The sequence below is a fragment of the Carettochelys insculpta genome, chromosome 16 (assembly GCF_033958435.1).
Source record: "Carettochelys insculpta isolate YL-2023 chromosome 16, ASM3395843v1, whole genome shotgun sequence".
In the NCBI taxonomy this organism is placed as follows: Eukaryota; Metazoa; Chordata; order Testudines; family Carettochelyidae; genus Carettochelys; species Carettochelys insculpta.
Genome location: NC_134152.1, coordinates 21,171,887 through 21,184,381, shown reverse-complemented (window position 1 = coordinate 21,184,381; position 12,495 = coordinate 21,171,887). Strand labels below are relative to the sequence as shown.

At 46.2% G+C, this 12,495-nt stretch overlaps 1 protein-coding gene across 14 annotated transcripts in view; it reads left to right on the top strand.

Moving 5' to 3' along the window:
- ITPRIPL2 (ITPRIP like 2) overlaps positions 1 to 12,495 on the top strand; it is a 155,973-nt gene that overhangs the window by 131,246 nt on the left and 12,232 nt on the right. For 6 of the 14 annotated variants that reach the window (XR_012647798.1, XR_012647800.1, XR_012647794.1 and 3 more), the window contains 2 exons: positions 9,396 to 10,060; positions 12,324 to 12,415. Coding sequence is in view for 2 of the 14 variants with exons in the window: in XM_075011082.1 (XP_074867183.1) it covers positions 9,396 to 9,592 (197 nt within the window). In the remaining 12 variants the exon portion in view is untranslated. Of the gene's footprint in view, positions 1 to 9,395; positions 10,708 to 10,824; positions 10,921 to 11,728; positions 11,874 to 12,323; positions 12,416 to 12,495 lie in introns of those variants that run through there. The other 8 variants (XR_012647795.1, XR_012647792.1, XR_012647793.1 and 5 more) reach the window with 5 other exon arrangements.

Below are 12,495 nucleotides of genomic sequence, written 5' to 3'. Positions count from 1 at the left end.
ACCACTGTTGTCAGTGCCAATAGCATGCTGAAACTTCAGCACTTACAAAATAGAAAACACAGAAATGCAGGGCTGGATGGGACCTCAAGAGGTCATCTACTTCTCCACTAAAGTGAAGCGGGATCACAAATTCTAGGATTTAAAAAAGAGCTAGATAAATTCATGGATAGGCCCATTAATGGCTATTAGCCAGGATGGGTAAGGAATGGTGTCGCTAGCCTCTGTTTGTCAGAAGCTGAAGATGGATGACAGGAGAGAGATCATTTGGTCGCTACCTGTTCAGTGCACTTCCTCTGGGGCACCTGGTTTTGGCCACTGTTGGCAGACAGGATGCTGGGATGGATGGGCCTTTGGTCTGATCCAGTATTGCCATTCTTATGTTCTTATGGTTACCATGTCTGAACTTTTAAAAAAGGAGGACACCCCTGAGAGGGAGCGTATCTGTATCAGTATCTACCAACTTACAAAGTATTGATATACTCTATATACTGTAACACCTTAATGCATTGTGAGTTAGTAGAAACTGATACAGATACACTCATACTTGTGTGTGATATCTTCCAACTTCCCTTCCCAAGCTGTTCTTGTAAGAAACAAAATGAGCAGGAATAGAAATTCAGCACTGGGATCTGGTTTAAAAAAAGAGGCTTAATTTCACAGCTGAATCCTTCAAGCCTTCTGATAGGTGGTGCCTGTTAAGCAGTTATATTCCTTGGAAGCATTGCAGATTGTTTACTAAGTAAATGCTGACAGTTTTAACAGTAGAATAAAACAATTAGCTCCCAATAATGAACTGCCCTAGAATTTTAAAATGAGCTCATGGGTTGGTAAATGGACCTGAATTTTTGGCAGAAAAGATGTTTTATCTTATCAATCTGCAGCTTTTATTATCTTAAGACGTGAATTCAGTGAAACTGTAGATACTGCAGTAGAGGACTGGGCTATCTGCTGCAGTCCTAAAATGCCACCTAAGTGAAGTAAGGCTGTCTATACTAGACACAGAAGTCCACTGCTGATATGTAATTTTAGCTACACCAATTGTGTAGCTAAAATCGTCTTATGAGTGGTTGACTTCAGTGTCTGGGTACATGGAAGAAGGTTGATGGGAGCATTTCTCCCATTGGCCTTCCTTAATCCTCATTGCTCACAAGGAGTTCTGGGGTTGACTTTGACCCCAGAAAGTGCTATTTCATGCATGTGTGAAACAAAACCCTAGATGATCAACCCTGAGCGGGTTGCTCTTCCTCAGTAGTATAGACCTACCCTTAGTCTAACATCATCCAGTCTGCAGGTGTTCACCAAGAAATTTCTCTACCCATTTTCCAGCAGTTGTGGAATTGCACAAGTGCTATCAATGATAAGAGCAGGAATTATAGTAGCAGTAAGCTGTAGTATAATCAGCATGTTGCTACCCGAAAGATTTAATATGCTAGTCATCCGACCCTACCGGATCAGCAATGGAATGCTCCTTTGGATTACTGGGGTGGGAAATGAGCGCTGTAGACTAGGTATGAGAGTACACTCTGCCACCCCGTCAATCTAAGACATGCATCTTCAGCTACACAAATAGTGCCGTGGAAGTTGTTGCACTTAGTTTTACCACAGTGTCTTCCATGCGGTAAGGTCCTGGAGTCGACAGGAGAGCACTCAGAGATCGAACTATCATAGAATCATAGAACACTAGGACTGGAAGGGACCTCGAGGGGCCATCGAGTCCAGCCCCCTGCCCCAATGGCAGGACCAAGTACTATCTAAACCATCCCTGATAGACATCTATCTAACCTGTTCTTAAATATCTCCAGCGATGGAGATTCCACAGCCTCCCCTGGCAATTTACTCCACTGTTTGACCACCCTGACAGTTAGGAACTTTTTCCTAATGTCCAACCTAAATCTCCCTTGCTGCAGTTTAAGCCCGTTTGCCTCTTGTTCTATCCTCAGAGGCCAAGAAGAACAAGTTTTCTCCTTCCACCTTATGACTCCCTTTTAGATACCTGAAAACCGCTATCATGTCTCCCCTCAATCTTCTCTTTTCCAAATTAAACAAGCCCAGTTCTTTCAACCTTTTTTCATAGGTCACATTCTCTAGACCTTTAATCATTCTTGTTGCTCTTTTCTGGACCCTCTCTAGTTTCTCCACATCTTTTTTGAACTGCGGTGCCCAGAACTGGACACAATACTCCAGCTGAGGCCTAACCAGCGCCGAGTAGAGCGGGAGAATGACTTCTCGTGTCTTGTTCACAACACACCTGTTAATGCATCCCAGAATCATGTTTGCTTTTTTTGCAACAGCATCACACTTTTGACTCATATTTAGCCTGTGGTCCACTGTAAGCCCTAGATCCCTTTCTGCTGTAGTCATTCCTAGACAGTCTCTCCCCATTCTGTTTGTGTGAAACTGATTGTTCCTTCCCAAGTGGAGCACTTTGCATTTGTCCTTATTAAACTTCATCCTGTTTACTTCAGACCATTTCTCCAATTTATCCAGATCATTTTGAATTTTGACCCTATCCTCCAAAGCAGTTGCAGCCCCTCCCAACTTGGTATCATCTGCAAACTTAATAAGCGTACTTTCTATACCAATATCTAAATCATTGATGAAGACATTGAACAGAACTGGTCCTAACACAGACCCCTGCGGAACCCCACTTGTTATACTTTTCCAGCAGGATTGAGAACCATTAAGAACTACTCTTTGTTTAAGTAGACATGATAAATCAAATGCCAGTGGATCAGTCGCTATGGTGTCGATGCACTGTATAGTAGGGACAAGCCCTGGGGTAGTACCCTTGGAAAATGGTTTGAAATAGACGCACTTTGAAAGGCAAACTGGCAGCTTGTGCACTTCAGATCACTGGAATCCAATCTGCTTAGCAGCAATAGAGCAATACGTGGTCTCCACATTTAAGCTGAACCACTTGGTTTACATTAACTGATTGCTAAAGAGCCTTGTATTGCCTGGAACACTTTGCATGTGCTCAGTCTGTGCTGTGATTAATTGGTGTAGAACAGCCTATCTCTGATCGTTTAAATTACATGGTATTGTGGCTCAGGGTTCTGTATCCTCTTTCACCCATTGAAACAAGAGTGAGAAAAACCCTTCACAGAAGTTGTGTGAGGGGGTGTTTGTCTGGGGAAGTTTTTGTTTGTTGTGTTTTGCATACCATTTGTGTACGGTCAGATAATCGCCCTTGCAATCTTTCAGGCATTTCCCAGAGTCTTGCTGGGTATGTTTGAGATGCATTGTCTTCTATGAGAATGCATTAATAACTCCAATGGGCTGTGTACTGGTTAAAGAGACAGTCTGAAATTCTGCCTTGCATACTGAAAATGGCTGGTTCTTATTACACCATCCCTCCTGTTAAGGTAGCTCCCTTAGACCGACTCAAGTTACTCCAGGTCTCCACTGGTGTAGCTGAGATCAGCATCTGACTTCCTATTGTGGGATTATAAATCAAATTAAAATGTTGATTGTCGTTTAAAGACACACACACACAGAGCATTCAGAGTTTTAAGGGGAGTGTTTGAATATGGCCCACCATGTTTGGAGTTCATTTTGTTGTCCTAGCACAGGCTCAGCAGAATGATGTGAACAACACAGTTCCTAAACTGGGACTGTCAAGAATTTGAGAGTGGCATTTTAGTAGTTTTAACTAGAAATGTTTCGGACTAGCTTGGTAGAACATCAGGTACAGGTGGATATGTTGTAAGTATTAGAAAAGTTGGGAACTGCAACTAGAACCAGACTTCCCATGACCGATACTAATCATTTTGCTAAATGAGTTCTGGAAGGCATTTAGATATGATGGAGATGAGGGCAGCATTACTGTTTATACAGAATAGAATAACGAAGTTAAAGACCATTACATCATTTAGTTCGTCTTCCTGCCATTGTTGAGTTGTTCTTCACAGAACATTGTTAAATGGTCTTTTTTTTTTTCAGAATCTTTCATAAATGTGGACGGGGCAAGTATTTTCCTCTGAGCTATTCATTATTCTTTGAAAGGCTCATACAGCAAAGGTACAATTGCAGATGTGTGAAATAGACTAAGATTTCCAGGGCAGGGGCTGGCTTTTGTTCTCTGTGCGTGCGTGTGTGTGTGCGTGCATGCGTGCGTGCGTGTGCAATGCAGTGGGGACTCTTTTGCTATTGCAATATAAATAATTGAGCACTGCATTGCCTGCATCTTCCCTGACTCTATAGACTGGGTCCTATTTTGAGTAGAATTCACATGTGTTTCTTATGTTTGCCTTATGACTTTTGGAGTTCCTCGTTTGTGACAGCAGATGACAGTGACACTATCTGTCCTCAGCTTCACATACGATGTTAACAGATTTTTTTCAAGGCAGGCTGCTACAGTGTCAAATTATTTCCATAACACCAAGCGTGTGAAACTCTCCATTGAGACAAACTATAACAGTCTGGCCATTGCCATGTCTGCTTCCTGAGAAGCTCCGACCACCACAAACATCAAAACAGCTGCACGCCAGTGGGTATGTTTACTGGGATTTGGGGAGCTAGCTGCTAGGCCTGCCTGTGCAGACTGCTGAGTGCTTTAAGCATGTGCTTTGAAATACATGAATTTTAGTAGGATAAAAGCAGCTTTGAATCTTTCCAAGCTAAATGCACTGGCTCCAATTCTGCCTCTGCTGTATCCCCCTTTCAATGTTGTTTATCTCTACGAGTTTTACCGCTTCAATAAACAGAATTTGGCCAGGTGAGTTCCCAGCAGTTTACTATGTGTGTACACACCCTACCGGAAGACCCACGTGGGCTTGTTTTGGACATGGGGTTGAAGCATGGTGCCAATGGCATTTTTATAATAAAGCTGGCATTTACCCAGATGCCTTGGGCCAACAGAGAGTGAGTGTCTCTGGCTACACGATGCCTGCAAGTGCAGTGGTCAGCCCAACCCCACTATGGAGCACTGTGTAGATGTACCCCACAAGTACAGCCCAAATTTGACTCGTGATCATGGAAAGGGGGAGCTGGCATTATAGACACATTATTCTGTGCTTTGCCCTGCAAAACGTGCATTTGGAGAGCTGTGGATTTAGAGGGGTGGCTTGTTGGGTGGGGCAGAACTCTACTGGGAGTTGCTGTGGGTGATAATGTTGGTGTTTGCAGTAGTATCTCCTGCTCCAGCTGTGCTTATCTCTGCCCTGAGGGAAGGGCCACAGGGAACAGTGCCCCAGGGCCAGATCTGTGTCCTGTGCTTGCAGAAGCTTGGTCCCCAGGTGATGGTGAGTCAAGAATTCTGTCTGGAGGTTCCTGAGCGAACTTCACCTTTCCACTGACGGAACTTTGTACGTGCAACCCTTGACCAGCATTGCTTCAGTCCATCCCCCTCCTTCTGTTGGCTCCTGTTGCAACAAGCAAATAATGCCAACAGGGTGAACTGAGCACGTGCGGCTCTCAATGGGAGGTGACCCACCATAAGGAGGCATGAGCTGAGGGCACAGTTCTGCTGAAATTAATGGCAATATTGCTATTCACTTTGGCTAGTGCTGCAGTCACCCCTTGTGCTGGTAGCTGATGCAAATGAGCCGTCTCGAAAATGCAAAATGGATGTCATTTGTATATCTGAGCATCTCATTTGCATATCCACAGCAGAAAACAAGTAGGGAAGATTTGGTTCTGTCAGCGAAAACCTGGTGTCACCAGCCCCTTACCCCTGGGAAAAATCAGAGATAAGGTGCTGCCGCCAAAGTGGGTTTTTTGCCGGCAGAATCATATCTTCATTGCTTGTTTTCTGCTGTGAATTTGCAAAGGAGATGCTCAGATATTCAAATAAGCCACCATTTTGCATTTTCGAGACTGCTCATTTGCATCAATTACCAGCATGAGGGATGAGTGTAGCACTAGCCTTTGGGAGCCAGCTTGGGCCCTGAATTAGCAGGCTGAGGCAGCATGGTGTCTTAGTTGAAAAGGACAGAAAAGGCAAAGCCAGGATTTCAGGCTTGATTATTTTGCAAGCCAAAGGCCGTCCTTGCAGCTAAGAACAAAACAGGTAGTTAATTAGCACTGTTTACAGAGTGGTGTTAGTATAATCACACACAGAATCAGAAGAAGACACTTGTAGGGGAAAGGGACAGAGCATCCAGTTCTTGGTAACCTGCCTCCATTGAGCCCCTGGAAGAATTGCGTTCTGCACCTTTACGCTGAAGGTAATTGGAAATCCATCCAGTTTTAAAGAGATTTTGTTGATCCTTCATATTCTACCTGAGTCTGTGCCAGGAACCTTCTGACTCTGCTTGTGTCTGCACTATGGAGCTTTCAGAGGCACAGTGCCTGCTTCACTGTTCTTTGCCCATGGGAGAGAATTCCCACCCGCATAATTAAACCAATCCCAATGAGCAGCAGTAGCTCTATTGCCAAAAATAGCACAGTCCGCACCAGGGCTTTTGTTGGTGAAATTTCGGTCACCCAACCACTCCCCGGACAAAACCTTGCCAGCAAAAGTGCTAGTATAGATTAAGCTTTTGGCTTTCTCGGGCCCCCTTCGTCGTCTGTCCTGCTGCACTGATGGTGGACTTTGTTCTACAAGCTGCTGAGTGCCCTCTATTCAGTCTCATGGAATTGCTCCGCACTTGCTAGGATATTGCTTAATTATGATTTCTGTCCCTGTGTGTGGCTGTTTGCTCTACAAAGGGAGGTTAATAGAAGGAGAAAGGTATTAGGTTTATTCTGCTTCCTTTGTTGTTTAGCAGTACTTGTAGCTCTAGTGATAATTACTGAAAATTGGCCCTTTGTAGACATCCCACTGGGCGGTCTAGTCCTTTCTGATTGTTTCCTGTGAATCAAGGAATTTTAACTAGCAAGGTGACCAGATGTCTCCTTATTAAAGGGACAGTCTCGTATTTATGCTCTCCTGCACGTGTCCCAACTTCTTCTTTTAGAGGGGCAAATTGTCCTATATTTTCTCCCACCGCCTGTCCCACCATCAGTACTGGTGGGTCCTGCTGCTGGCTGGATCCCTGCTTGCCAGATTCCCTCCCACCAGTGGGAGGTCCGGTGGCCAACAGTGGGGATGGGTGTACAAGGCTGGCAGTGATGCAAGGAGCAGCACAATGGGTCAGGGTGTGGGGTGCTTCCTCCGCTGGTCTGTCAGTGCAGCCTCCATTGTACGCCACCTGTTGGCCAGCTGTGCCCCATCCCACTTCTGGCTGGTACTGGCTGTGAGCTGCAGTGGCTGGTGAACATGGGCAGGCACCAGGTAGCAGCCCGTCCCATGTCCCCTCAGCTGTCCACCCATGAGCCCTTTACATGCTCCCCCCTTGCTACCCTCTCCCTGTTTTGCCCCTTCATCCACATTCCTATCCCTACTGCTCCTCCTCAGCCCTGGCAGGGCAACCCGCCCCCAGTGTTATGTGGAGAACCATTCCCTGGTGGAGTGCTCAGCTCACCAGCAGCCCAGCCAGCAGCACCTTCCTTTCCACACTGCCTCTGGCTGGGCTGGTGCCCTGTGAGAGCCCAAGAGCGTCCAGCCGGGGGTGCTGGCCTGGAGGAGCCCAGCTCTGCATGTGCCAAAGCCCTGCATAGAACTGGACAGGGGGACGCCTCTTTGCCTCACAGCTGAGCTCTAAATTTGGGATGAGGGAGGAGAAGCAACTTTCAGCCTATTCATGCCACAGGCCTGCAGGCTTCACAACAGCCTCCCAGGCAGGGGGCTTAGCAACATCTTCACCCATGTCTCCCCCCCACAAGCTGCCCCTAGGCTGCACAGAGCTGTTCCATTGCCTGGGCACCCTCTTCTGCTGAGCCACCTCTCTGGCCATGTTCACCGAAGCCCCTGCAGTCAGGTACCCTGGGCTCTAATGCACAATGCATGCTGCCCATTCAGTAACCGGGAAGTAGGAGGTATCTGGGTTACGCTGGTGGCCAGCAGCAGCCTGGAGGTGTTAACTGCCTTTCAACCCTGTGCCAGCAGGGAGGGACAAACTATTTTCAGCCACGCAGAAGTGGGGCGAGGAGGTGGGAGAGAGAAGGGCTTTGCAAAGTCACAGGTCGGGTCATTGTTGAAAGGCTGCTGCTGGACACATCCCAGTGTGATCTCTGGCAGAAACCTGGGGTGGGTGGGCATGTGCCAAGTCCCATGGGAAGCATGTCCATCCCAGGGGCACAGCCAGGAATGGAGGGCAGAGAGTGCTGGGCTAGGAGTGTTGTGTTGGTTAATTCTCCCCCTTCCAGTGTGACATAGTGATGTGAAGTGTGTGTGTGTGTGTGTGTGTGAGAGACTCCTCCCCAAGTACATGTGGGAGTTTCACCCTTCCCTGTATGAGCCCTCAAGCGTTTCTTTTTAACAAGGGCTCTGTCAATTTGTTTTCAACTTGAATGTTTGTACAATTGATTGCTGTTGAACTTGCTTGAATACAAGTAATTTTGCCACGTGTCCTGTATTCAGTATAGGGAAACATGGTCACCTTAATCTCAGCCTCATCGAAAACCAATCAAGTCAAGAGAAGTCTTTTTTTTTCCCATTGATTTTGATGGTTGCTTGGTTGTGCCCTTACTGCATTGCCTCCCGTTATTATCTAGTGATGAAATCTTTGCCCTACAGAAGACAACAGCAAAACTCCCCAGTCTGAGACCAGGATTTCGCTCTTGAGGGCCACTTGCTACTGTGCTCAATTTTTTTTTCACTGCTTTAGCTTCCCTATGAACAATTCCCTTCCTTTGCCTTGTTAGTTCATTGTGGGAATATGAGGAGTCCTTGGATGGTGCATGAGCTCTGCAGCTGACCTAAACTAGCGACCAAAATAATTAGGGGGCTGGAGCATATGACCTATGAAGAAAGGTTGAGGGACTTGGGACTGTTTAGTCTGCAGAAGAGAAGACTGAGTGGGGACTTGATAACAGCCTTCAGCTTACTGAAGGGAGGTTGCAAAGAGGCTGGAGAGAGGCTGTTCACAGTGGTCACAGATGGCAGAACACGGAACGATGGTCTCAAGTTGCGGTTGGGAAGGTCCAGGTTGAACATTAGGAAAAATTTTTCACTAGGAGGGTGGTGAAGCATTGGAATGGTCTAACCAGGGAAGTAGTGGAGTCTCCATCCCTGGAGGTGTTTAAGTCTTGCCTTGACAAAGCCCTGGCTGGGCTGATCGGATGGGTTTAGTCCTGCTTAGGGCAGGGGGCTGGACTTGATGGCTTTTTTAGGTCTCTTCCAGCTCTATTGTTCTATGATTCTATGATTCTTATACAAATCTGACTGAAATGGTCCTTTGGATCTTAAAATGGTCCCAGCTGCCTGGTGGGATTTCTGTCCTGCTGCTGCTGCTGCTGCTTGGACTCAACAAATGTGGAGCTAGGAACGGCGAGAAGGGTGGCTGTCTACAGATGTGATGGGGATGGTTGTAGATGTTGATCTTGATCCGTTTTCATTTCTGTTTCTTCAGTTTATGGCCACAACGTGAAGAGCAGCAATGACTTTATTGGAAGGATCGTTATCGGTCAGTATTCAACAGGCTCACCAGAGTCGAACCATTGGCGTCGAATGCTCAATTCCCATCGGACAGCCGTGGAACAATGGCACAGCCTGCGGTCCAGGGCTGAGTGCGATCGCGTCTCTCCAGCATCTCTTGAGGTGACATGAGAATGGTACTCAGTCACCAACACAAGCAAGCAAATAACTGAGGGGGAAAAAAGATCAAACCTAAACATGCTCCCATGCCATCTCCATGGAACTGAAAGGAACTATTACAGCTGCTGGTAACAAACTGGCTGCGTTAGCCTATGTGCCTCAGTGAACCTTCATACCGCAAACCACGTGTCACTTGTTGATATGCCCATTGTTTTTACCGGGCCACTACGAATGCGGTCTGTTGGACCTGTTAGGAATTGCATTATCTGCTGTATCCACACCACTGTTTTTAATCCATGTAGGGTACAATGGAGACTATTCAAAAGGTCACTATAGGCACAGAAACATTCTTTACTTGCACCAGCGTATTGCTGAGCAGATTATATGATCCTGCCATGGAGATCCTGAGTTAACCAGCCACTTTTTGAGTTGCCTCTGCTACTCATACAGTACCTATCCATGACTCATTTTATTGGAGATGTAAGTACCTGTGTGTTCTCTTTAGTGTATGCTGTAAATCAGAGTGTTTGATTTTTTTTAAATGATAGAACATGTGGTACAATCACTTCTAACTCCAGTTTTGTCTTTGTACTAGTTCAATAAAATTAATCTCCTGTTTGTCTGTGTGCCTTTGTGTGTCTGGGTGTGTGTATGTGTTTGTGTATGTGCATGTGCAGTGTTACACACACAGACCCTCACATACAACCATGTATAACATGGAGCTAATGTTATGTCACTGATGAGACCCTGCCGATCTAATATAGCAATCTGTGTATATAGTGTCTGATATAGCAAAATAAACCTTTAAAATAAAGTGTATTCTAGAAAAGCCATGGTGAACTTTTAAAGGTGTTTCTTATGGTGTGGAAAGGAACTTGGTTTGGGAGCTTTTGAAGGTAAGAAAAACACAGAGTTTTAATTCATTTCTTAATGGGCTGCAGTGGGTCTTTCTGTGTTTTATGTACTATCCAAGGTAGTTTCTCAAACTACTGAGTGAATTTTAGCTGCAAGTCAAGCTGTCTGTTCAGTTGGGTGCTTCTGTACATTTTTCACGGCACATTGTCTGATATGATGAAGAGTGTATATTTATTGGAAATAAAGATCTATTTATTTGTGCCATGTATACTGATGGGTACTTATTATCCCAGCTCTGCTTCGCTGTCCGATTCAGCCAGTTGTGTTCTTTGCCCAACAAAAGGAAGGGCCAAGTTGTTGGCTCTGATTTCCTTTTCACTTACCTGCAGGCTGGCTGACAGTGGGGACGAAAGAAGCAACTGCCTCCAGGTATTGCGATTCAAAAGCGCCTGGAGCTTCTGGCAACAGCACCTGCATCTGACGAAGTGGGTGTTTGCCCACGAAAGCTTATGCTCACACATTTCTGTTTATAAGGTGCCACAGGACCCCTTGTTGCTTTTACAGATCCAGACTAACACGGCTACCCCTCTGATACTTGGCAACAGCAGTGGCACTTGGGGTCCTGGGCCATTTAAATGGCCGCTGGTGTACCACATGGCACGCTGCAGGCAGTTGAGGGAGCTGTGGGCTGCGCAGCGATCTAGGTTGGCTGCCCTGGGCCCCATCCCTTCCACCCCAGCACCACCCCTTCTGCCTGACGCCCCTGTTGATGGTATTTAGGAATCTGGGCAGGAATATGAATTTGGGTAACAGCTCACCAATCTAAGACCCTCTGGGTTCACCCTCTACCCGGGACTACAGTTATTAAGTGCTAAAAGAGCTCTGAGTCTGGCGGTAGGTCTCGGGACCTGCAGTAATCACACAGCCACTGCAGACAATGTCATAGCAGTACAATTTTATCACAGTTGGTAGTGGAATGTCACACAAATGTTTGAAATAGTGATCACATACAGATTAGATCATTCTCGTTAGTTACTTAAAGGCAGTTTGAGCATGCAGTCCCATATATGCCTCGTTCAGGGGTCAGCAACCTGTGGCTCCGGAGCCACGTGCAGCTCCTTAAGGAGTCACTTGCAGCTCTTGGGGCTGCCACCATTGACTCCTCTCACAGCTCCCTGCCTGCTGCCACTGCAAGAAGGGAACTCAATGTAATTGGTTTAACAGCCAGCAGGGCGGTGGAGGGATCCAACCATTAAACCAGTCAAATTGAGTTCTGTTATTTCAATGTGGCAGGGCAGGGAGGCGCCTGCACTGCAGGTGAGGGAGGTGAGCAGGAGAGCTGCGGGGAGAGGTGGCCAGTCTGCCCTGCTGGAGCTGCGCAGCCCCACCGAGAAGGAGGCGGTGCGGTGCGGGGGAGGAGCAGTGTGCACAGCTGGAGGTGAATCCTGGGTTTGGGGCTGTGAGGGGTTAAGCCAGGGGATGGGGGTGAAAGTAACTTAGACTTTCTAAGGTTGTGTCTACACTGCAAAAATAACTTCACAGTTGCTTACTTCGAAGTAAAACTTCAAAGTAGGTACTACTCCTGTCCTGGGAATGGAGAAAGGACTTCGAAGTTGGGCCCCCTACTTCAAAGTTAACTTCAAAGTCAGCGAAAAATGTGTGTAGACTCTCTGCAGGCTACTTTAATGTAGTGCCTAACTTCAAAGTTAACTTTGAAGTTAATTCTTAGTGTAGATGCACCCTAACTGATGAAAATCATTGTGTGTGCACTGTTCTTAAAATAGGGGTTACAAAAAGTACAGTTGAACATTATTGCATTGCAGATCTTGAAGTATTGATTTTGTAACTGAATTTGAAAAAATGGCTCTTCTCACTATTTTGGTTGCAGACCCCTGGTCTAGTATAATAGCATACCCATGCTCCATATGCCTGAGAACCTGAGCGGTTGACGGACCAGCTCCACTTGGCTAGTGCTGAGAGGTAAGAGTATTATAGTAGAAGAAATGTTTAAGATTTAAAGAAAGACTAGTATGAGTAGGAGAGAAGTAGTATTTAGAAAA